Source organism: Physeter macrocephalus, chromosome 16 (assembly GCF_002837175.3).
Source record: "Physeter macrocephalus isolate SW-GA chromosome 16, ASM283717v5, whole genome shotgun sequence".
NCBI lineage: Eukaryota > Metazoa > Chordata > Mammalia > Artiodactyla > Physeteridae > Physeter > Physeter macrocephalus.
In genome coordinates, this window is record NC_041229.1 from 14,140,641 (window position 1) to 14,166,061 (window position 25,421).

Sequence of the window (25,421 nt, forward strand, 5' to 3'; positions counted from 1 at the left end):
TTACAGAATCCTATTAACAAAAGCTAATGCAAGTCGGAAAAGTTACCCTTATTTTTTGGAGGAAGAGAGACTAACACTTTTTTGACACTTTTGAGGCAACTCTACCAGTTGCTTCATGTTCCTCTGTCGTGCTTTCTGCATAAGAGCTAATGGCTACTGAGCTGTAATGACTCAGGAGGACAGTCTAGTCTCGTCTCAGCATGGTGCTGGGCTTTACTGCTTCAAGGAACTGAACTGTTAGATGTTGCTCTATGTATTTTACTTTTTACTATATATAGTTTAGTTGAGCTTAATAATGCAGAAAAGAAAGACAGCATATTTAGTGTTGGAATTAACAATCCTTGAGAGGTCTTTCCTCCCATTTAAACATTGCATAAGCTTAATTATTACCCCTAATTCATGCAGAGGCACCAAGAATTGTGTCACTGTTAGCTGACCACCACCCTACCTCTATTCTGAGGTACCCAGAGGAATGCAAAAAGTGTAGTGAGCTCTCGTTATTTTTCTGTCTGCAAAATATCAACCTCTTTTTTCAACATGACACCCACATTTTTCCTTTGGGGATCCAACCCATTCCCGGTCCATGTGTACAGAAGGGGATGACCTTACCCATTAGCTCTAGAAATGGGCATATGAATCTGGCCTGGCTAAAAAGAACACAGTATTCTCTGGCCAAAGTGACTGATTCAGGAGTGGGCACAAGACCCTAGCAAGGCCTAACAGAATCAATGAACACCAGCTACAGGCCTTTGGCTAAATCTACAGAAAAGAGGACTCTTTTTTCCTGCTTGGATTGTTAGGCTAATAAGATAGGAAACTGGAGTTGCCATCTTTCTACCATCTAGAGATGGCCTAGCCTAAAACTAAGCCAACATGTAGGAAAAGAGATGTGAGATGGAAAGAGTCTTCTCAGTTATAAAAAAAGCCAGTAGATTTCCCTACATTGTGGAAGCCAATACAACAGAAAAGAGTTCAGATTAGTACAAAGGAAATGCATCACCTGCACCATCTATGCAGAAAGGAAGTGAGTTGAAAACTAAGAATCAGAACATAGGACACAGGCTCTTAAGACTATCAAGAGAGATAAAGAGGATTTATCATCACAAACGGCATTATTTCCTCCTTTCAATAATATACTGTTGCAGTATATAAACTATCTTCCCACTACATTTTACCTATATTAACAGGATTTATAACTTTCTACACTGTATTCCTAATGTAGATCTTCTATCTTACTAGAAGGTAAGCAATTTGATCACAGGTTCATATCTGATTATTTTTTTCTTCTGTACCTGGCATATTCCATAATCACAAAATCCCAAATAAATATGTATTGAATGATTCAATCTTACATGTAATTACTCCTGACCTTCTTGTAATCAATAGCAGCACCCATAATCCTACTTCAAGGTAAGGGTTTTACTGTTTGTCCTGGGTCGCAGTGGAAGATCAAACTATTGGGCCAGACACTCGTGGCTCTTTGATATCTCAGAACGTGTAGAACAGAGAATGGAAATAAATCTCTGTTGTCATCTATGCTATCTGTCTTTTTGAAAAACAAAAAGGGCTTTGCCTACCTCACTAAGCTCAACTTTCTCATATGTACTTCAAATCTATTTGAAGTAATAGTGCAAAAACTATTTTCATAGAAAAATAGCTAACACTGTGCAACCAGGAAAATTTTACAGGAAAAAGGAGGACTGATCACTAGATGGGAACCTTTGTGGAGATGTCAGTTTAGATTTGTTCAATGATCACACAAATGTAAAAAGAGTACCCACTCCAAAAGAAAGGTCTGATAAAATGGAATCTTGATATTTTGTTTAGTATTCAATGTCATCAGGAATTTATAATCTCCTACTTTCAACTGCCATACAAAGATAAAGTACTATCCTGTTGTCAGCCTTTGGCAAATAACCAATCAATATAACCACCAATCCCCTTAGATGTTTTTGGATCTGATTTTTAAAAGACGTCCTCTTTATTTATTTATTTACTTTTGGCCGCACGGCTTGCAGGATCTTAGTTCCCTGACCAGGGATTGAACCTGAGCCCTCCGCAGTGAAAGCACTGTAGTCCTAACCACTGGACCACCAGGGAATTCCCCAAATATGTCCCCTTTAAAAACACGTTTCCCTCTTATACACATGCTGCAAGACTCTACATTTATAAAAGCTGTCTTATCTCCAGTCCTACAAAATCCTCTCACCCTCCCCTGGTTCAATCTTTTGTTTATAAAGAGTACTGCTAATCCCTTAAGGGGTACTGTCAGCTTTTAAAGAGGTGAGCACATAAATGTTTTAACATCAGATTTGGTATTGCTTTTAAACAGAAATACTTGGAATACTTCACAAAACTAGGATTGTCAAAATCAAGCTTTAGGGTTTCCCTGGTGGCGCAGTGGTTGAGAATCCGCCTGTCAATGCAGGGGACACGGGTTCGAGCCCTGGTCTGGGAGGATCCCACATGTCGTGGAGCAACTAAGCCCGTGCGCTACAACTACTGAATTTGTACTCTAGAGCCCGCGAGCCACAACTACTGAGCCCGTGCACCTAGAGCCCGTGCTCCACGACAGGGGAGGCCACTGCAGTGAGAGGCCTGCGCACTACAGCGAAGAGTAGCCACCACTCGCCACAACTAGAGGAAGCCCACGTGCAGCAACGAGGACCCAATGCAGCCAAAAATGAAATAAATAAACCTATTTAAAAAATCAAGCTTTATTAAATTATACTCCATAAGGTCTCCTTCCTGGTGAGTAACACATAGATCAAACCAAAAAAGGAATTAAAAAATGTTTTCATTGTTACACGTTCAGGCCTTTGTTGAGGCAACAGATCCTTCCATCACATCAGCAAGCTAGAAGGATCTCATCAAGTCGCAAAGCACACAGCGTTCCTTCCTGGGTCCCATTTTATCTCAGGACGGCTCCCATGTGAGACCAAACAGACCAAGGCAGTGAGACTAAACATATCCTTGTTCTGGGAGTGAAAAACTGAATCCAAAGAGAAGACCCATCAAGTATAAGCTCCTGAGCTCTGGTTACTCAATTTTAGAAATGTCTTCTAAACCCAACTGCTGAGGGAACAAGCAGCAGAGTGCCAGGAGAGTTTTGAGTGGTGAACTGATCACTTGCCTTTAGAAATATCAACACCTTGCCATACGGATTCGACTGGTTTGACTACTGCGACTCGTGCTTAATTTTCTCTTCTTTGGCACCTAACTATTTGTCTACTCTTTTTTTTTTAACATCTTTATTGGAGTATAACTGTTTTACAATGGTGTTACTTTCTGCTTTACAACAAAGTGAATCAGTTATACATATACATATGTTGTCTACTCTTTATATTCTGTTCCTCCAGGTTCCATAAGGGATTCGCGGCACGGAGGGAGACCCACCCACTCGGTGCACATTCTAGAGAAAGAAAACCAAAGATAACGCAAGGCCAGGATTCGGCCTTTCCCAGGAGGGACACGGCAAAGAGGGGCAGAGATGCCAGAAGCTGGAGCACTGTAAGTGGTTCCCAAACCAGACAGGGTCGAAGTTCATGAAAGAGACAGTGTTTAGGAAAGCACAGGAAAAGGCATTTGGAGGAGGTAAGAGTGCAGAGGTTTGGACTGGCGTTCGACTAGGAGAAAAAAAATCCCATTGGAGACTCAACGATCCCCTCCCCTCCAGCTATATCCTCTCTTACCAGAGCCTGAGGGCCAGCAGCGACGACACGACAGAATCTCAGCGGCCGAAGGGTTCCCACTTCCGACTCAGCACTGCAACCGGAGCTTACGTCATGACAAGGCGCCGGGCCTTGCGGAATCTCATCTGGGCGCCGGAAGCTGGGTGTGTCGCCCTGCGCTGGAAGCGGGCGCGCAAACATCCCCACTGCGCATGAGCTAATTGGCTTGGGCGGGGCGGAAGTGGCCGGAAGTGGATTTGGGGTTGGATTGGGGGCGGGTCAGGTTGAGTTGGGAGCGGATTGTGGTGGAGCTCAATGGAATGCGCGGCTCTCGGAAACGCATGTATCAGCAGCATATATGACTTCGTGAACCCTGGCACTGCTAAGGCCTCTGTGGACTTACGCTAATTGTCCCACCGATCTTAGGCCTTTTTGAAACAGCTTCTATAACTCTTCATAGATAATTATTATGTATGAAGCAATAACAGTAGCATTAACAATAACTGAAACTTGTGAACTATTATTAGGTACCCGGAAATGTGTTAAGATATGCTTTGATTGGAGTGCAGTTTTCTTATTTGTAAAGTGAAGACGAGTACATCCTAAAGGTTACTTTGAGGTACACAAAGGCAAAGGAAGCAGCATACTTTTCAAGCATGCAAGTGAAAAGACAATTCATAGACTGACAGAAAATATTTGTAAATCACATATCTGATAAAAAATTAATATCCAGTTATATAAAAAAGCCTATAACTCAACAACAAAAAACCCAAACAACTTGATTAAAGAATGGACAATGGGCTTGAATAAGCATTTCTCTATAGAAGATATGCAAATGGCCAATAAGCACATGAAAAGAAGCTCAATGTCACTAATCATTAGGGAAGTGCAAATTAAGACCACAATGAAATACCACCTCATACCCATTAGGAAGGTGATTATGAAAAAAAATAGAAGATAAGTCTTGGTGAGGATGTGGAGAGATAGGAACCCTTGTGCATTGCTGATGGGAATGTAAAATAGTGGAGCACTTTGGGAAAACAGTTTGGTGGTTCCTCAAAAAGTTAAACGGAATTATCCTATGATGCAGCAATTCCACTTTTGGGTAAATACTCCAAAGAATTGAAAGCAGGGAATCAAACAGATACTTGTACACCACTGTTCATAGCAGTATCGTTTGTAATAGGTGAAAGGTGGAAACAGCCCAGAATGTCCATTGACGGGTAAATGGACAAACAAAATGTGGCATATACATACACATGATTATTAAGCCTTAAAAAGGAAGGAAATTTCGATACTTGCTATGAACCTTGAGACATTATGCCAAGTGAAATAAGCCAGACACAAAAGGACAAATATGGTATGATTCCCTTTATATGTGGTACCCAGAGTAGGCAAATTCATAGAGACAGACAGTAAAATAGAGGTTACCAGGGGCTGGGGTGAGGGAGGAATGGGGAGTTATTGTTTAATGGGTAGAGTGTTTCTTCAGGATAATAAAAAATTCTGAAAATGAGAGTGGGGATGGTTGCACAACATTGTGAATGTACTTAATGCCACTGAATAGTATACTGTAACACACACACCAAATGATGAGCAATCTTAGAGTGCCTATTATGTTCCAGCATTGTTCTAGCTCCTGAAGCTACAGTAGAGGAAAAAAAATACAAGTTTTCCTGGAGCTTACAATCTGGTGAGAGTGGAGTGGTAATGTAGCATTTAAAGTTAATGTGCACAAGGTGGATTATTCAATAAATACTTCCAGAATAAGTGGGTATCTATGGATTTAAACGTTAGTCAATATATTAGAACTTTACACTAAAATTAATTCAAGATGGATCAAAGATTTAAATATATAAAGTGAAACCAGGAAAATGCTAGAGGAATTAATCGGAGAAGTTTTGTAAAAATAATCTAAGAATGGGAGAAGGCCTTTCTAAATAAGAAACAACCCAGAAGCCGTAAAAGAACAGTGAATTCTACTACAGTCAAATATTCGTAAAATGTGTATAGAAAACCAACCATAAGTAACGTCAAAATCTAAATAACAACACTGGAAAAATATTTGCAACTAATGCCACAAACAAAAGATCTATTTTCCCAAATATGTAAAGGGTTGTTGCAAGTCAATAAGAAGATCAGGGGCTTCCCTGGTGGCGCAGTGGTTAAGAATCCACCTGCCAATGCAGGGGACCTGGGTTCAATCCCTGGTCTGGGAAGATCCCACGTGCCACGGAGCAACTAAGTCTGTGTGCCACAACTACTGAGCCTGCGTGCCACAACTACTGAGGCTTCACACCACGACTACTGAAGCCCGTGCACCACAACTACTGAGTCCACTCGCCACAACTGCTGAAGCCCGCACGCTCTAGGGACTGCATGCTGCAACTACTGAGCCTGCGTGCTGCAACTACTGAAGCCCGCGCACCTAGAGCCCGTGCTCCGCAACAAGAGAAGCCGCTGCAATGAGAAGCCCGTGTGCAGCAACGAAGACCCAATGCAGCCAATAAATAAATAAATAACACTAAGAGGAGGGGTTATATTCTAAACACCAAGAGTAACAGTAAAAAAAAAAAAAATCAAAGGATATGAGCCTGTATTTCATGAGAAGGAAAAACAAATGGTTAGAAAAATGCAGATTAAAATTAAGCTGAGATGCCATTTTTAACTTGTCAGGTTGGTAAAGTTCAAAAAATTTAATAGTACACTGTTAGATTGTGTATGGAACAGTAGGCACTCTTGTTAGGATTATGTATTGGTCCAACCTCTATGAAGTGCAATTTGGCAATATTTAATTAAATTACAGGTGCAAATACATTAGGGTCCTGCAATTCCATTTATTTGTATTTGTTACAAATAGTCTTAATGTTCAAAATGACATTTATTGTTAGAAATAAAACTGTAAAAACAAGACATATGAGAAATCTTTGTGACCTTGGGTTTGGCAAGCATTTCTTAGACATGACACCAAAAGCACAATCCATAAAAAAAAAAAAAAGGATAAAACAGACTTCAGCAAAATTAAAAACTCTTGCACTTCAAAAGACACCATTAAGAAAATGAAAAGACAAGTCACAGACTGGTAGATATATTTGCAAATCATGTAGCTGATAAAAGACTTGTATTCAAAAATATATAAGAACTTTCACAATTCAATAGTAAGAAGAAAAACAACTCAATTAAAAAAAAAGTTTTGAACACACGCTTCACTAAAGATACGATAAGAATAGCTAATAAGCACATGAAAAGATGTTCAACATCGTTAGTCATTAGGCAATGCAAATTAAAGCCACAATAAGATACTATTTTACATCTACTAGAATGGCTATACTAAAAAAGATAGTAACAAATATTTGTGAGGGGGCTTCCCTGGTGGCGCAGTGGTTGAGAGTCCGCCTGCCGATGCGGGGGACGCGGGTTCGTGCCCCGGGTCCGGGAAGATCCCACATGCCGCGGAGCGGCTGGGCCCGTGAGCCATGGCCGCTGAGCCTGCGCGTCCGGAGCCTGTGCTCCGCAACGGGAGAGGCCACGACAGTGTGAGGCCCGCGTTCCGCAAAAAAAATTAAAAAAAAATTAAAAAAATTTGTGAGGATGTGGAGAAACAGGAACCTCATTCATCCATCGCTGGTGGGAATGTAAAATGGAACAGCCAGTTTGGCAAACTGGCAGTTTCTTAAAATGTTATACATAAATTTACCATACAACCCAGCAATTCTTCACTCCTAGATATCAACCCAGACAAATGAAAACATATGTCCACACGAAGACTTGTACGGGAATGTCCAGAGCAGTATATTGTATGGCTCCATTTATCCAGAAAAGGCAAATCTAAAGAGACAGAAAAGAGATTAGTGGTTGCTTAGCGTTGAGGGTGAGAACAAGGAGTGACTGCAAAGAGCACAAGAGATCTGAAGAGACTCATGGAAATATTCTAAATCTGGATTATGGTGATGGTTGTACAACCGGGTAAATTTGCTAAAAATTACCGAGAACAGGTGAAATCACTTAAAATGAGTGAATTTTATGTAAATTACACCTCAATACAATTTTTAAAAATGACATTTATATAGTCATTGTGTCATTGTAAGAGCAAAAGAACAAACTTAAATGTCCATCAATAGAGGACTGGTTAAATAAATTATAGGGGATCTGTACAAAGTGGCTGCATTAAAAAAAAAAGGAGCTCCTTTATATATTGGTATGAAGTAATCTTCAGGTTTTATTAGGTGAGAAGTGCAAGACGTATAGTATGATAACATTTGTGTGAAAAATAGGGGAAGGAAGAATAATGTGTACTTAAGAATTTGCTTGGGAACTTCCCTGGTGGCGCAGTGGTTAAGAATCTGCCTGCCAATGCAGGGGACATAGGTTCCATCCCTGGTCCAGGAAGATCCCACATACCGCGGAGCAACTAAGCCCATGTGCCATAACTGCTGAGCCCATGTGCCACAACTACTGAAGCCCGTGCACCTAGAGCCCATGCTCCACAGCAAGAGAAGCTACCGCAATGAGAAGCCAGCGCATTGCAGTGAAGAGTAGCCCCCACTTGCTGCAACTAGAGAAAGCCCACGCGCAGCAATGAAGACCCAACGCAGCCAAAACCAAACAAAACAAAAAATCACGATGCATTTATCATCCTTAAAAAAAAAAAAGAATTTGCTTGTGTATGCCTAGAATACCTCCGATATATAATACTTTAAATATCTTGTAAAGCTATATAAGAAACTAGTATTATTGTTTGCCTCTGTAGAAGGCAACTGGGTGGCTGGAGAGGGAGGAGGAGGGAGACCTTTCACTGCATATTAGAACCATGGGAATTATGACTTATAAAGTAAATAAAAATTAAAACTTAAAAAAATGGTATTCAAATAAAGGAGGTTATTTGACCTTTTCGTTTTTCTTTTACAGAAAAATTACTTCCAATAGGTGGCGCTCCTGAAACATCATACAAGTTTTACTTTACTTTTTTTTTTGAGAAAAACCCGAATTTGCTCTGATGGCCTTTCTTCTCCATTTGTCACCTTTGGGAATCTTGAGTCTAGATTTAGGGTTGAAAATGTCTACTAGGATTGCTCCAAAATGTATTGCTCTGTTTCTGAGAACTGGATAGAAGGGAAAACACCTGGATTAAAAAAAGAAAAATTGCAACTGGTTCAGAAAACCAAATAATGCTTGGGCCCTGTTTTCCCGATTGAAATTTCTGGTTGATTGAATTAGAACTTCTGATTGATTGCTTGGGTGATTGGAAGGTTAATATAGGTTCAGTGATTCTTAACTAAGGGCGACTTTGCCTCCCGTGGGGATACTTGCAATATCTGGAGATATTTTTGTTGTCACAGCTGGAGAGTACTACTGGCATCTGGTGGACAGAGGTGAGGAATGCTGCTAAAAATCCTACAGTGGGGGCTCCCCTGGTGGTGCAGTGGTTGGGAGTCGGCCTGCCGATGCAGGGGGCGCGGGTTCGTGCCCCGGTCCGGGAAGATCCCACGTGCCGCGGAGCGGCTGGGCCCGTGAGCCATGGCCGCTGAGCCTGCGCGTCCGGAGCCTGTGCTCCGCAGCGGGAGAGGCCACGACAGTGAGAGGCCCGCGTACCGCACAAAAAAAAAAAAAAAAAAAAAATCCTACAATGCACAGGAGAGTCATCCTCCTCCCCACAAGGAATTATCAATCAATCCTCCCTACCCCACCCCCCATCCTTATAGCTGCTTGGGGAAAGGTGATAAACTTGGCAGTAGTTGGGAAGGCAGGTAGTGCAAAGGCACTTTCTTAGAATTGGTGTAGAGAGACACACCTACTCTGAGTCCTGGGCTCAATTTTTCCTCAAATGGTTTCCTTGAAGGTGGCTGTATTGGTCATCTTCCCGTTCCTTAAGGGGCTAAAAAGGATAGTACAGTCATAATCATTTTCCATCATCCTCTATGAATTAATTTGATGCATATTTATTTTCTAATTAAAAAAATTTTTTTAGCTTTCACTCTAAATGTCTTTATTTTTTTCACCTTTCTTCATATATATATACTTTTAAAAATTTTTTATTGGAGTATAGTTGATTTACAATGTTGTGTTAGTTTCAGGTATACAGCAAAGTTAATCTATTATACATATACATATATCCACTCTTTTTAAAAAAAACTTTTTTTAAGATTCTTTTCCCATATAAATCATTACAGAGCATTGAGTAGAATTCCCTGTGCTATACAGCAGGTTCTTATTACTTATCTATTTTATATATAGTAGTGTGTATATATCAATCCCAATCTCCCTATTTATCCCTCCCTGCCGTTACCCCCTGGTAACCATAAGTTTGTTTTCTGTTGATGCATACTTATTGAGTGCTTTTTATGTTCAAAGCTTTGTAGTGGTTTCTTCATGGTCCTGGGGGTGGGAGAGGACAAGAATGGAGGCTCTGTATTTAGTTTCTCTGTGTGTTCTTCAACTTTTTCTCACTAGACCCTGACCTCAGTCTCTCTCAACCCTTCTCTTTATTTCATCCATTCTACCCAAAGGGATAACGATGCCATCGTCTGGTATGTCCTAAGCAGTTTCTTCCAAATAACTTGCCCCCCCATTCCAAAACTTTACCATTACTAACTAGCAATGTCTCTTTCACTTCACATTCCCTTACCTGATACAGCTGGTCATTGGACAACAGTGTCTGCTTGTCTGAAGCTGCACAAAAAATAAACAAAATGTACACATACACAAGATAGAATGAATAATAAACTGGGATATATTCACCCAATGCGGTACTGAATAGCAATAAGAATTAGTGAAATACATCTACATATAACACTATGGATAGATGTCACAAGCATATTGTTGAGTAAAAGAAGCCACACACAAGAGTACTTACTGTATGAGTCTATTTACGTAAGAAACAAAAACAGGCAAAATGAATCAATGTTGTTAGAAGTCAGGATAGTGGTCGCTTTTGGGACTAAGTGGAGGCTGGAAGTGACCACAAGTGTTAATTCTCTTTCTTAAACTGGGTGCTGGATTCATATGTGTGTTTGCTTTGAGAGAAAAGTTTTTTGAGCTGTGTGTATGTGATTCACGCACTTTTCTGTATGTAGGTTTTACTTCAAGAAAGAGTTTTTTAAAAAGCACAGAGGACAAATCAGAGAGAGTTGGATCTTGAGATAGGCAAATATGCTGTGAAAACACCAAGTGTCCTTTTCTCCTGCCTACAGAACCAGAGCCCCACCCAGCCGTGCTCATCAGTGACACGTGCCAACCCAGTCTTTTCTATTGGTTCTATTTTGGTAGGAAGGAGGCTAAAGGTCCCGGGTGGTCTCACCTCTCATCTAAGAGCATTCTTTTACCTCTTGACTGGCGAACTCCTTCCTGTCCAGCAATGTAGTAGACCCCAACAGCAAGGAGGAAAATGCTGATGATTTCAGTGAAGATAAAGCCAGACACAGTGGCTGAATTCAGCTCAATGCAGTTCTGACACACTGTGGGGAAAGGGAAGGATTAGCTTCCTTCGAGGTGTGAAAGTTGCTCTGGATTTTGTTCTCCTGAGATAATACCTCTATCTAGGGCAGCAGACGGCTCTCTCTGTGGGTGGTATGGCAAGGGAATTGCCTGGGAAGATCCTTGGGCTGAGAACTCAATGCTTTTTTTTTTTTGAACTCAATGCTTTTTGATGTTCCTCTCTCCCCCAGGAGGCCTGGGGAAGCCCATGTAGTCTTACTACCAGCAACTATTGAAATATAAGGAAGACCAGATCCCATTCTCCCTGCTCAACTGCCTTCTACATTTCTGTTGCTTACCTTGTAGTCTCCCCTGTCTCCCTTACCTGCCCTAACTCACTTTATATAAACTGCTGACTGGTCCAATCTGTGGGGCCTATCCAAAAGTGAGTCAGGCTTTACAACACAGGCTATGCTTTTTCAAGAATTTGGGGGAACTGCTTTGTTAAATTCAAAAAGAAGTAAGTTGAGGGACTTCCCTGGTCGTCCAGTGGTTAAGTCTCCGCGCCCCCAGTGCAGGGGGCCAGAGTTTGATCCCTGGTCAGGGAATTAGATCCTGCATGCTGCAACTGAAAAGATCCTGCCTGCGGCAACTAAAGATCCCCCATGCCTCAATGAAAATCCCGCGTGCCGCAACTAAGACCTGGCGCAGCCAAGTAAATAAATTAAAAAAAAAAAAGAAGTATGTTGAGATTAAGAAAACTGGCTCTTACTTCACTGTTTAGCATCTATTTCCACACTCACCCAAGACAAGAAGCTCACCAGAACAGCAAGTACTGCTTAATTTCACACAAGCAAACCAAAGGGGATACGTACTTCTATAATATACTTGGAGTGGTTTTGAATGGTTCTTTGATCCTTGACACCAATATATCCCTCGAGGGTCCTTGGTACTACTTCCAAGATTCCAAGTCATTTTACTTGTGTTTACGGGACTTATTTCCACCTCATCTTTAAACCATCTGATAACTTTTTCATTCATGTTACAAGTCAGAAGTACTGAACCATCTTCTCGATTGTCATCCACTTTTACTGAAAAAGGAAATGTCTGTTAAGATCTTGCCTCTGAAATTCTCCCTGTCCCAGGGCATCAGGAGAAGACCATGACAGTACTGCTTCTTTATCTTTAATGTGCACATGAATCACATGGGGTCTAGTTAGAATTTCAGGTTTTATTCAATAGTTCTGGGGAGGGACTGAGATTCTGCATTTCTAACATGCTCCCAGGTGATGCCAATGCTGTTGATTCATAGGTTGTGCTCTGAGTAGTGCCTAGCTGCTAGGGTCCTCTTTCTCCTCCAAAAACCAGAAAATTAATTGTTTAGCTACAGGAAAGCTGCCAGGGAGGTCAGGACTGGCCACTGATTTGGTTGACACTGGAGAGGTTTGCTGTCTATCCTTCATCATCTCATCCCTTCTTAGCTCTTCACTTGCTCCTATAGGACTACTGTTGTGGGAAGCCATACTTCCATGAATTTCCTCAGAGGTTGATGATAGAAAGAAGCCATTTCCCCTACCTTCATACAACTGCGCCATAGTACCTGTAGAGATAGAAGAGAGACAGAGGATCAGCTGGGCATGGAGTCATTCAGATCCCCTGATGTATCATTTCCACGGTCATTTGAGGCCAACATGGAGAGCAAGAGCCTAATTCATGTGAGTGACAGTATCTATACCTAGTTCCTTGGATTGTAGCCTAAATCACCAAACCGAATTTAGGGTGTTGTATAGCAAAGAGTTTGTCTGGTCTTTCTCCTGGGTTGCTGGGAGGGAGTTTCTCAACCCGTGGAATTTCATGAATGACAGGATTGCCTTTGTGATTCTTCGTGTGCCCTTGGCTCACACATGAGTTTATGCTAATGAGATGACTCAGGATGGGACTGGTCAAGACCAAACATGTGATTGGAGAATTGGGGCTTTGAGCCCTAGGAGGGGGAGGAGGACTGGAGATTGAGTTCAGTCACATGACCAATGATTCAATCAATCATGCCTATGTAATGAAACCCCAATAAAAACTCAGTCGTACTTCCTAGTTGGTGAATATATCAATGTGCCAGGAGGGTGATGTATTTTAATTCCTGAAGGAGAGGGCATGGAAGCTCTGTGTTCAGGACTCTCCCAGACCTCACCCTATGTGTCTCTTCATTTGGCTAGCTCTGATTTTATTTTATTTTATTATTATTATTATTTTTTTGCGGTACGTGGGCCTCTCACTATCGCAGCCTCTCCCGTTGCAGAGCACAGGCTCCGGATGCGCAGGCTCAGCGGCCATGGCTCACGGGCCCAGCCGCTCCGCGGCATGTGGGATCTTCCTGGACCGGGGCACGAACCCGCGTTCCCCGCATCGGCAGGCGGACTCTCAACCACTGCGCCACCAGGGAAGCCCTGATTTTATTTTTTATAATAAAACTGTAGTAGTAAGTATAGGGCTTTCCGGAGTTCTGTGAGTTGTTCTAGCAAATTCTGAGGCGGTTCTTGGGAACCCTCCAGATTTGTAGGCAGTTCGTTAGAAGTGTGGGTAGCCTGGGGATCCCTGAACTTGTGCCTAGCTTTTAAAGTGAGGGCAGTCTTTTTGGGGACTGAGCCCTTAACCTTTGAGGTCTGACACTAACCCTGGACGGTTAGCATTGCAGAACTGTATTGCAGTATCCATAAGGGTATTGCCTGTACGGTGTGGAATGCTCTGCTCCTTTAGCAGCTAAAGGCCTGGCAAAGACTGGGTGTGCACTAGCTAAAGTCTTTTAGAGCTGAGTTACTTCTAAAATCTTCAGCCTTGGTGATCCATTTTTTGTGGAAACCCTGAATGTCCCAAAGGAGTTAGCTATTAAATAGCCCTCAAATCTGTCTCAAAACTCAGAGTAGTAGAGTTGCATGGTAGACATACTATAGAGAACCAACACTGGAGTTCAGTTCAATTGGATTTAATTCAAACACTTACCACAATTATGTGTCTGACATGAGTAATGAGTGTGGAAGAAAAGGGTGGTGATACAAATAACTAGTTGCCGCTTCTGAAGAGTTTACAATGAAGTGGAAAAAAAACACAAATGTAATAAATGTAACAGTACTTATAAATTATCATTTAGTATTTGTATAGATGCATATGGAAAGGGGTAGAAACTATTGATTTTGACCAAGGGTGAGGGGACAGGGAAAGCTTGACAGAGAAGATGGCATTTGGTCTGCCTTGAAGAATGAGTGAGAATTCACCAGACAGAGAAAGAGTTTCCAGGTAGAAAGAATAGCTGAACAAAGATACAGACCTGGAAAATGACAAAAGAGGTAGTTTGGCTAGAGGAAGAGTTTGTTATGGGGAGAGATGGGGGCATAGATCAAAGTGTGATGGAAACAGTTGGAAGGAGTCAACAGTCTTCGAACTTCATACAGGGGTAAACTGTTTATGAATAGTTCACCCAGCACAGTGCCTGGAACATGGTAGGAGCTTTATATATTTCGAATGAATGTATGAGTGAATAAATGAGTAAATGAAGATAAAGAAAAGCAAGACAAAGAGTTAGGCAGATTTCTAACTAGCTCTTCTCCCCATCCACCTGATCACCACGGGAGGAACAAAGAGTCCCCTCATTCTAACTCTGATTCAAAACTCCCCATATCTCCTCCCTCTTGTGTCTCCCTCCCACCCTCCCTATCCCACCCCTCTAGGTGGTCACAAAGCACCGAGCTGATCTCCCTGTGCTATGCGGCTGCTTCCCACTAGCTATCTATTTTCCATTTGGTAGTATATGTACAGACTTAAACTTTAAAATATATTCTTATATCAGTGGACGTCTCTTTAGCATTTCATACTCATGGTGATTTTCTCCTTCTGGAAGCTCTCTACTCCCTTGGTTTCTAGGGAATAGCACTCATCTGATTATTTCATCTCTTGGATCATTCCCTTATCTCTTTACCGACATGTTTGTTCTCTAACTATTCCTTAAAGGTGGTATCCTCACAGTTCTATCCTCAGCCTCCTCTTCCTCACATCTCTCATGGTTCTTGCATGATTTCAACAACTTTCAATGTGGAGAGAATCATCTCTAGTCCAGATTCCAGGCATCGACCCAGTTCATCCACTTCCTATTGTATTTCCAACTTAATATTCGTTCAGGCAACCTATATTGTACCTTACACTCAATCTGGCAACGTTGAAACTTATCTCTTCAATTAGACTATGAGCTAATTGGAGAAGGTTTTTATTCACCTTTATACCCTTCTAGCCTAACACGTAATAGGATCTCACACATATTTGTTGACCAGCTGACCAACAGAGTGAGTGAATGCTTCATAGGTCTCCTCCTAACCCCAGCTCTGAGTTAAGGAACACATACCTTTTCTCTTCAGATTCCTGGCCTGTGCCCTTTGGGCTACATTCAGACCTAAGATGGTGGCATCCGGATTCTCTCTCAAGCCAGTAAAGTCATCTGTTTTGATTTCTTAAGAGACAAGGACTCCATCTCTCCCATGGAACACGGCTTCTCTTTAGCAGAGAGCAGTGAGAAGCTTCATTTTTGCCCTTCCTTCTCTGAACTTTAGGGTGACTGCTCGAGGTTAGTGGATCCCAATATACTTGCCTCCCAGTTATGGCTTCTTCTCTTGAGCCCTTCTCCAGACTGCCAGACCCCCTAGTGGGCCCTTACCTTGAAGAAGAGTGATAGCCAGGAGGAGGCCAGCCAGACGCTTCCTCTGCTCCATAGCAGCCTCTGTTCTTCTCCCGCAGAAGCACTGAGCAGCCCCTAGCAGCCAGCCAGCCAGCCTGTGCTAGCGTATAGCCTGGCTCCGCCCAGCATCCTTAAGGCTGGGGCCCCTGTGAGAAGGCAAGAACCCGGAGCCTCCACCCGCTGCTTCAAGTGTGGGCAGTGGGTGGGGGCGGGGCTCAGGAGGGCTGCAGGTGCAGATATCTCTGGCTTCTCAGTTAAGGAGAGGAGTGTGGGTGGTGGAGGGGAGGGAACGTGAGGGAGTGCTGGATTCCCATCTCAGAGACTCAGCTTGTACAGAAAGCCACCTTTGGTGCTGGGCAGGAGGTGGCCTGGGCCCCTTTCTTTTTGAGGGGAAGATAAACGTTTCTGCCACCACTTGTTACTTGGATCTCAGCCAGCTGTTGCCTGTTGCTAGCTGTTGTTGTTAGAACTAGTGAATTTAGGTGGGAACTCTTAGGTGCTTGGGGCTGGAACTCTGAACAGAAAGCCACCTTAGTCCAGGGAATTTTTTCACTGCTCTCTTGAGATGAGATCATCAAAGTGGTGCCTGCCTGGAAAGGAACAGGTAGGACAATTCCACCAAGACAGACCATACATTTCCAAGGATTAGTGTCAGCTGCATTCCTAGGATCTCAGGCCCCTCAGCCGGTCAGCCAGTGAATTGACAAAAATGTACGGGGCTCTCATCATGTGCCACGCACAGGCCAGGTGCTGGTGATACAGAAGTGAGCAAGACATGTACGCTCTCTACCCTCAGATAAATTACAGTCTAACTGCGACAGTGTAGACAGTTTGGGATTTCCATAGCCCAGAGGAAAAAAGTCCATTTGTCTCCTGGGGAGGCTCAATTGTGCTGCGAGTTAATCATATTGTTATTAATAACTCTCTCTCTTATTGAGAACATATGAAGTGTCAGGTACCATGGAAACAGTCCATTCAAATTCCTCTCATGGTACTGAGGGAATTAGGCTCTGAAGAATTCTGTGACTGGCTCAGACCCAGCAGGTAGGCAGTATTGGAGCCAGGATGTAAATCTCTTCTTAGGGGGCTCCCAAAGCTCAAACTCCCACTCGTAAGAAGCTACTTAGTCTGGTGTCCCAGGCGGCCCAAGGAGGACCTCGGGTAGGGTCCCAAGAAAGACCAGGAAAGGGAGGAACCTAGCTGATATGGCTTATGGGATGGGGTTCACAGCCTGTCTCAAGGGTTTTGAGAGGTGGCAGTTTTTAGGTGGTGAGTAAATGCAGTGATGTTGCTGACGGGAATTCAGAATTTCTTCTTTTTCATCAGTGACTCAAGAAAGGACACCCTGAATCTCCTTTTACTTCCTAGATGTCCAGGCAACCTTTTCCATATCCTCTGCTTCCCCCTTCTACCCCTCCCCCACCCTCCATGCTCTGAGAAAGAGCGATCTGCACCTGCTTCCTTCCTACCCCACCCCCAGCCTACCTCTACCCTGACAGCCTCCCAACACCCACAGCAGAGAGCAGAGAAATAGACGTCTTCTAGTGCCTCCACCACCCTTTCCTTTTTCCGGTACACATGAGTCAGTTGGGGGAGGGCGGCTTTCACCTTGGCTGATAGTTCTGTGACTTGGGTCTGTCTTCTGGATGAATTCTGCTGGAAGATGGAACACAGAAGCTTTCTGTCTGGCCTGATACTGGCTGCCCTTCTCTCCCAAGGTAAGGCTTCTCTGGGTGGATGGGGGCATCTTGGAGAAGGGACCTAAGAGGGACATTACCACCTGGAATGTGGTCCACTCGAAAGTCCTTCTCAGTGCTAGCTTCAATTCACCAGGCAGCGCTGTCAAGGAGGGCCATGTTGGGATGTAGCACAGGGTCTGGGAAGCACAGGCTCTTGGCTTTGACTGACTCCAGCTAGGGGTGCATCTTGGCCTTGAATGTCTCTCTGAAGACCTTAGGCCAGAGATCTGTAGGAAGTGTTGCAGTATGTGTGTGCCTTAGCCTACGGCTGGTAATGGGAGTACTGTTCCTTCTAGGGCAGAGAGCCTTTGGGATCCAGGACTCTTGGTCATTTGGCCATCATGATGTCACCACCTGGGGCCATGGCCCAGCACTCAGGGGAATGCTTTAAGAGAAAAGTTAAATTGAGGCTGAGCAGGAGGGAGGGCAGATTTGGTGTAGTAGAATGACCCACTCATCCACGTTTAGCCTGGTTTTAAAACTGATACTCTTATGTCCCAGGTATTCTCTCAATCCCAGGCAAACTGGGATGAATGGTTACCCTAGTAGTCAGCTTCTTTGGGACATCCAGGATTTCCATTGGCAACGGATCCCCAAGGAATACATGACTATGCGATGTGGAGCATCTGATGTACATGTATCTCCCTGAGGATGCATGCATTTTCTCCTGACCTGCTACAGAGACGAGAAATGGCTCTTTGGGGGGTTTTCTAGAGGATGCTCTTCTATCCAAATTGGTAACTGACTGTGAATCTCAGGAAGAATGTAGATTCCACTTTTTCCTGGGATTCGAGATATAGATTCCAGTGCCTCAGTGGGCTGTGGAGACGCTCTGTCACAGCAGTTCAGTGGATCTAGAAAGGTGCTGTTCATACCTCCAACCCTTCAACTCCCCACAAGACTTGACCTGTGTGGAGCCCCAAGAACAGAGTCAATAAAAATTTTTTTCCTGTCCCTCTCCTCCTAAGCAAGGGTGGAACAACTAAAAAGCTTTACATGGGATTTGCCCTTGGTCCCCTTTTGGACCACTGGGATGGTAATTCATATTAGCTTCTCTCCTACCCCCAGCCATCATTGGCCATAGGAAAGGCTTTAGTAGTACCATTTCCTAGGTAGTGGTTGGGGCAAGGGTGGGGCGAGGGGGCAGAAGATGAGAAGTCGATGTGGGAGTGTTGCAGGTGGCTGGGAAGGAGAATTAGGTTTCTTGGAGAAAAAAATGTGGACATCTCCAATCGAGGACCATTCTTCTGTGCCTTTCCATATCTCTTGGGTGTTTTAGCAGTCTGGGCTCCCCTCCTACTCCTAATCAGTGGTCTGAACACATTTCCATGAAGGTTCTTGGATCGACCCAGCTCCATGTTTTCCTCTTTTGCTCCATGTCCATCAGGGCCTGTCCTCTGTTTGGATTGTATCCTCATGTCCTTCTTGGTCCCTTCAGTTTGCGGGAAGCCTATTGAAGCACTTTTCTTGTGACTTCTGTCTCTCTCACTAGAAACCGTGAACTATTCTAGACTTGGAAAGTGGTCCTTCTTAAGTATGAGCCTCAGCAGGACAAGGAGTCTGGTGCAGACCAAAGAGCTGGTTCCAATCGTGGTATTTTTTCCCTTAGTGAGCCCTTTCAGTGTCTCTGTGGAGGAACTTGAGGACAGAGTATTTTTGAGATGCAACACCAGTATCATGTGGCTAGAAGGAATGGTAGGACAACTTGCCTTAGGGAATAAAACTATGGACTTGGGAAAACGCAACCTGGACCCACGAGGAGTGTATGTGTGCAGTGCGACAGATGGACAAACCAGCAAAACACCTACTCTGCAAGTATACTATCGAAGTATGTGCTTCCAAGACCCTTTGGGTTGGAATGGATGGGGCCTCTGGATATGAGAACTTTCTAGGTGTAGGGAGCTCTGGTGTGCCAGTCTGTGCTCTCAACAAACTGGGTTGCTCTTGTAATGGTATGAGCCAGATTTTGGAGCCCTGAGTGGGAAATAGCTTAATGGCAAAAGAACAATAGGGACCTTGTGACCCAAGCAGTAGGGGCTTGGTTGGGAGAGTGGTTGGCCTACTGCCTTGTTTAAGTTCCTACAAAGCTGAAACAACTTCTTGGCTCTCCTCAGGGATTTCTTGGGTTGAAGGGTAGAGGTAGATGTATCAAGGCTCTCAGCAGGACTTTTTCCAAGTTTGGGTCTTGGCATGAGAGATCCTGGGGCTGCCCTAAGAGGCAGAGGTGGTTCCCTGATCTTGAAGACCCTCCACCTCTCCTTTGGCCTCCCTTCCCCCACAGTGTGCCAGAACTGTGTGGAGCTGGACTCAGCCACCCTGGCAGGCGTTGTTATCACTGACATCATTGCCACTGTGCTCCTTGCTTTGGGAGTCTACTGCTTTGCTGGACACGAGACTGGAAGGCTCTCCAGGGGTAAGTGGAAGGGACGGAACATGTGTGTGTTGTGGCTGTGAATGTGGGTATGAGTGTGTACCTGCTAAGGAATGGGGCTGGAGGTGGGTTGTGTCTCATCTGGGAGTCACTATTGCAATCTCCTAAGGACTCCTACAACTGGCTGCTGACAGAACTTAGGTGCCCATATAGCTCATGAAGACTTCCAAGGGTGTGACCAGCTGCAGTCCCCCTGCAGCATTCATGGGATCTCACTGTCCCATCTCCTAGGCCCTTGTTGACTCTCTTTCCCTGGTTCTTCTAGCTGCTGACACTCAAGCTTTGCTGGGGAATGACCAGCTCTATCAGGTGAGCCCTGAGGGGGAAAAGGATGAGAATGGGGGGAGGAGTGAGTGGGGATGGAGAGCCTGACACTAGGTTTAATGTGTATGTGTGTGAAGGTCCTAGTGGGGAATTCGTCACTGGGGGGTCTGGAAAGGCCAGGAATGAGCTCTCATCTCTGGGGTCTGCTGGGGTTCTCCCTGGGAGAGTTCTGACACTGCCTCACTGTTTCTCCTTCTCATCTCTTAGCCCCTTCGAGATCGGAATGAGGCTCAGTACAGCCGTCTTGGTGAGAACTGGGCTCGGAACAAGTGAACCTGAGGCTGGTGGCTTCTAGGCTCATTGGTTATCGACTGGACCTTCTCTCCTTGCTCAGCCAAGAAAGCTGTCCTCTTTCACTCAGCAGGCGCCTGGACTTTTGAAGGCTCCTGGACAAGGCATGGGAGTGGCCCTGACTTGACTGGGCCCTTGCCTTCCCTGCGCATCTGTGTCCTTCCTTCATCACTTCCCTCCTCTGCCCCACATGGACCGTGTGATGGGCAGTCTCCCACCATATCTTGACCCACTGGTGTTTCTGTCCTGGTGGGCTCCCTGGGTGCAGGATCGGCCCCACCAAACTCTCTTGGCTCCAGTCCCCTATTACAACCCTTCTACGGCTTTGACTTCCTCACCACAGTGGAAGGCGGGCTGCTGTGTTTAGGGACACAGCCACTTAGAAGTTTCCATGACATCATGAGCGGAGGTGGCAGAGACATCAAAGGCCCTGAGGATCACTTCTTATCAAGGCTCCGAGAGTGTGTATGACAAAGTCCCATTTCTGCTAAGGGGCTGGCCTTGGCTTTATGACCCCTGTGGAGTGGTAGCCACTACCTACAAGGAGGTCTCAGCCAAGGCCCCTTCAGTACACTTTTCCCCTGTATAGAAGGTACCATTCTCTTTTCTTTCCTCAGAACCTGTCCCTGCCCCACCCCTGCCTTCTGCACAGTAAACTGGCATCAGAAACACTTCATCAATTAAAACATACTATCCTTCTCCACCCACTTGGAAAGCTGGAGTCTGAGACGGGGTGGGGAATTAGGATATTTTCAGTAGATGGCGTCTTTAGCCATTGGGTTAGTGGTGGTTCTGAAACTTCCGGATTTATTTTAAAAATACACACTTGGGGACACTCTTGGGTCCCCAGGTGATTCTGAAGCAGCCTCAATTCAGAGAATCTCTGGTTTAGAGGAAGAATTGAAGCCACTTACTCTTTTGTGTCCTTTACACCCATTCCTGTCTACCATGTGTGGGAACCCCTCTTTTTTTTCCTCTGCGTAAGAGTAATTCCATAAACTTCAGAACAGTTTAATGAGAGATGGGAGGGTTTTTTTTTTTTTAAGATTTTTTTGATGTGGACCATTTTTAAAGTCTTTATTGAATTTGTTATAATATTGCTTCAGTTTCACGTTTTGGTTTTTTGGCTGCAAGGCATGTGGGGTCTTAGCTCCCTGACCAGGGATCGAACCCACACCCCCTGCATTGGAAGGCAAAGTTTTAACCGCTGGACCACCAGGGAAGTCCCCAAGAGTGGGAGATTCTTAGACCAGGGTTCCCAAAGGAGAAAATTATTAACAACCACACAGCCAGAGATCTGGATGATTCTGCCCACTATCTCCTCAAGATACACACAGACCCTAACTTTGTTGGAGACAGAATGAACCTCCAGTTTACACATGCTTCATTCATGGTTATGATTCATTCCTACCCTTTATACCCTACTGCTGCTGTCCTCCTAGCCCTAGATCCCATTTTCACACTGGATCCCTCCACCTTGGGCAACCCTTCCACGGCTTGCATTGCACCAATACTTGTGTCCTTCCCATGCCCTGCACACTTCCTTTGACCCTGTGCTCCTCATATACCCTTATGTCCCCCTCTACAGCTCAGCAGTTCTCAAAATTCACTGCACATTGGAATCTCCTGGGGAGCTTTCAAAGTACTGATGCCTGGGTGACACCCCCAGAGATGCTGATTATACTGGGTTGGAATATCAGCACTTTTCAAACTGCCTAAGCTGATTCTAATGTGAAGCCAAGGATGAGAAACACTGACCTTCACCTGAGCCCTTCTGGAAACTTGGGTCCCTTCAGCTCTCTTTTTTTGTGTGCTTTTAAAACACAGCTTTACTGAAGTAAACTGACAGGAATAAACTGCATATATTTAACGTGTAAAATTTGATAAGTTTTGGCATATGTATACGTTTGTGAAACATCACCAAGATTGATAAGTATGAACTTACCCAATACCCTGGACAGTTTCCTTGTGCCCCTTTGCATGCAATCTCTTCCTTATCCTCTCATCCTCTAGGCAACCACTGATCAGCTTTCTGTCATTATAGATTAGTTTGTGTTTTTTCTAGAGTTTTAAATAAGTGAAACAATATAATATGTACCCTTTTCTGGTCTGGCTCCTTTTACACTCAGCATAATTATTTGGAGATTCATCCATCTTGTTGCATCTATGAATAGTTCATTCCTTTCTAATGTTCAGTAGTACTCCATTGTACGGATATACCACAAGTTGTTTATCCATTCACCCCTTGATTGTCTTTTGACTGTTTCCTGGTTTTGGCTATTACAAATTAAGTTGCTATGAACATTCATACATAAATCATTATATAAATCATACACTCATATACAAGGACATACACTCTTATCTCTATTGGATAAATACTCAGGAGTGGAATGGCTGGGATACAACTTTTAAAGAAAGTAGTCTGGCTATTCTAGGTTCTTTGCAGTCCCAGATGAATTGCCTTCTCAGTTACTACAAAATGCCTGCTGAGATTATGATCAGGATTGCATTGAATTTATAGATCAGTTTGGAGAGAACTGACATCCTAATGATATTGAGTCTTCCAGTCCATGAACACGTCTTTTGTCAGATTTATCCCTAAGTGTTTTACTATATTTTTGATGACTTTGTTTGTTATTTAAAAATTTTTGATTTCCAGTAGTTCCTTGAAATTGTATAGGAATACAATTACTTTTTGTATATTGATCTTCTATCCTGAAAACTTCCTAAACCCATTTATTAATTCTGGTAGCTTTTTTTTTTTTGTAGATCCCATTGGATACTCCATATATTTGATCATGTTGTTTGTGAATAAAGACAGTTTTTTATTTCCAGCTTTTCAATTTCCAATCTGGATCTGTTTTACTTCTGTTTCTTGGCTCATTGCACCGCTAGAACCTCCAGTACAATGTTGAATGGAAGTGGAGAGAGGACAGCCTTGCCTTATTTGTGGTTTTTTTGTTTGTTTGTTTTTAAGTTCTGGGTACATTCTAAATATTTATTTATTTGGCTGTGCCGGCTCTTAGTTGCAGCACGTGGGATCTTTAGTTGCGGCATGCGGGCTCTTAGCTGCGGCATGTGGGATCTAGTTCCCTGACCAGGGATTGAACCCAGGCCCCCTGCATCGGGAGCGTGGAGTCTTAACCACTGGACCGCCAGGGAAGTCCCGCCTTATTTGTGATCTTAGGGGGAAAGCATTGTCTTTCATCATTAAATATGATGTAGGCTGTACGTTTTTCTTAGATGCCCTCTAACAGGTTGAGGTCATTCCCTTCTCTTTCCAGTTTGCTGAGAATTTTAAACGAAAATAGTTGTTGAGGATTGTCAAGTGCTTCTTCTGTATCCATTGAGATGATTATATGGTTTTACTTTTTTTGTCTGTTAATATGGTAAATTACATTGATGGCATGATCTGTTAAACCAATCCTGCATTCCTGAAATAAACTGTACTTGGTCATTATGCATTTTTTTAAAAATGTGCTAAAATTTTGTGAAGCTTATTTTTTTTTTTTTGGCTGTGTTGGGTCTTCGTTGCTGCGCGTGGGCTTTCTCTAGTTGCAGCGAGCGGGGGCCACTCTTCGTTCCGGTGCGCGGGCTTCTCATTGCGGTGGCTTCTCTTGTTGAGGAGCACGGGTTCTAGGCATGAGGGCTCAGTAGTTGTGGCGCACGGGCTTAGTTGCTCTGTGGCATGTGGGATCTTCCCGGACCAGGGCTCGAACCCGTGTCCCCTGCATTGGCAGGCAGATCCTTAACCACTGCGCCACCAGGGGAGCCCGTGAGGCATTTTTGCAACTATTCATATGGGATATTGGTCTGCAGCTTTCTTTTCTCGTAATGTCTTTGTCTGGTTTTGATATCAGGGTATGTTAGTCAGGGTTCTTCAGAGCAACAGAGTTGCAGTTGATGTTGCACGTTGAGCCCAAAGGAAGGTCTAGAGACAGAGAGCGCCCTCTTCCTCAGAGGACCTCAGTCTGCTTTTTCTTAAGGCCTTCACTGATTGGATGAGGCTCTCCCACATTACAGAAGGTAATCTGCTTTGCTCAAAGTCGACTGATATAAATGTTAATCTCAGCTGAAGAGTACCTTCACAAGAGTACCTTCACAATGAGATGTGTTTGACCAAATATCTGGGTACTGTGGCTCAGCCAATCTGACACATAATATTAAGCATTGCGCGTGATAAGTTTGGTCTTCATAGAATGAGTTGGAAGTATTCTCTCTTCAATTTTCTGAAAGCGTTTGTATAGAATTGGTATTATTTCTGCCTTAAACGTTTGATAGATTTCACCAAGGAAGCCATCTTGGTCTGGAGTTTTCTTTGTGGAAAGGTTTTCAACTCTGAATTCAGTTTATTTAATAGCTAAAGGGCTATTTTGGTTATCTAGTTCATCTTCAGTGAGTGGAGTGCCTTCTCCTTTGTCTTCAAATTCTCTCCATCCTTCCCTTCAGGGCCCAGATCAAGTCTCTCCTCCTCCATGGAGCTTTTGCCGACCACCTCAGCTCTCCCAGCTCCTCCTGGGAACACTGACAACACCGTCTATAGCACTTCTATGCTTACTCACGTTGGTTCTGTCGCTGTTTAACTTTTTGCATACTTGGCCACTCATATAATTGTAAGCTCCTTGAAGACAGGAACTGTTTGTATCCTTTTAGTACTTAGCACAGTGCTGGTCTGTCACACGAGTGATTAGAGAAGCACTCGTGGAAGGAATACCTAAGCAATTCAATACAGAGTTTTGTTTTGGTTTTTTTTTGGTTTTATTTATTTATTTTTTTGGTACGCGGGCCTCTCACTGCTGTGGCCTCTCCCGTTGCGGAGCACAGGCTCCGGA

At 43.8% G+C, this 25,421-nt stretch overlaps 3 protein-coding genes across 4 annotated transcripts in view; 1 reads left to right on the forward strand and 2 right to left on the reverse strand.

The window, feature by feature from the left end:
- UBE4A (ubiquitination factor E4A) overlaps window positions 1–3,790 on the reverse strand; it is a 36,572-nt gene extending 32,782 nt beyond the window's left edge. Inside the window, exon 1 of the mRNA XM_007124159.4 lies at window positions 3,693–3,790. The gene's annotated coding sequence lies outside the window, so the exon portion shown is untranslated. The remainder of the gene's footprint in view (window positions 1–3,692) is intronic.
- Window positions 3,791–9,480: 5,690 nt separating this feature from the next.
- CD3G (CD3 gamma subunit of T-cell receptor complex) lies at window positions 9,481–15,838 on the reverse strand. Its single transcript, XM_007124158.1, has 6 exons — window positions 15,784–15,838; window positions 12,649–12,684; window positions 11,960–12,175; window positions 10,994–11,125; window positions 10,297–10,340; window positions 9,481–9,546 (listed from the first exon to the last, which is right to left on the reverse strand). Exons 1-6 carry the CDS (start codon window positions 15,836–15,838, stop codon window positions 9,481–9,483), a joined length of 549 nt encoding a protein of 182 aa, XP_007124220.1.
- A 1,629-nt stretch (window positions 15,839–17,467) lies between these two features.
- On the forward strand, window positions 17,468–20,571 carry CD3D (CD3 delta subunit of T-cell receptor complex). 2 transcript variants are annotated; one of them, XM_007124156.1, is made up of 5 exons: window positions 17,468–17,522; window positions 19,153–19,371; window positions 19,825–19,956; window positions 20,240–20,283; window positions 20,506–20,571. In XM_007124156.1, the coding sequence occupies exons 1-5, from the start codon at window positions 17,468–17,470 to the stop codon at window positions 20,569–20,571; spliced, it is 516 nt and encodes a 171-aa protein (XP_007124218.1). The 2 variants fall into 2 exon arrangements, with proteins under 2 accessions (XP_007124218.1, XP_007124219.1); XM_007124157.1 differs by lacking the exon at window positions 19,825–19,956.
- The last annotated feature ends 4,850 nt before the right edge of the window (window positions 20,572–25,421 follow it).

What these genes read in the sequence shown, in the direction of transcription:
- CD3G (XM_007124158.1), bottom strand. Translation starts at nt 15,838, where the DNA reads ATGGAGCAGAGGAAGCGTCTGGCTGGCCTCCTCCTGGCTATCACTCTT. An exon ending in GTATGAAGGTAGGGGAAATG is followed by an intron (nt 12,176 to 12,648) that starts GCTTCTTTCTAT and finishes TTCCTTTTTCAG; the next exon opens with TAAAAGTGGATGACAATCGA. An exon ending in AGGAGTTCGCCAGTCAAGAG is followed by an intron (nt 10,341 to 10,993) that starts GTAAAAGAATGC and finishes TTTTTTGTGCAG; the next exon opens with CTTCAGACAAGCAGACACTG.
- CD3D (XM_007124156.1), top strand. Translation starts at nt 17,468, where the DNA reads ATGGAACACAGAAGCTTTCTGTCTGGCCTGATACTGGCTGCCCTTCTC. An exon ending in TCTGCAAGTATACTATCGAA is followed by an intron (nt 19,372 to 19,824) that starts GTATGTGCTTCC and finishes CTTCCCCCACAG; the next exon opens with TGTGCCAGAACTGTGTGGAG. An exon ending in GGAATGACCAGCTCTATCAG is followed by an intron (nt 20,284 to 20,505) that starts GTGAGCCCTGAG and finishes CTCATCTCTTAG; the next exon opens with CCCCTTCGAGATCGGAATGA.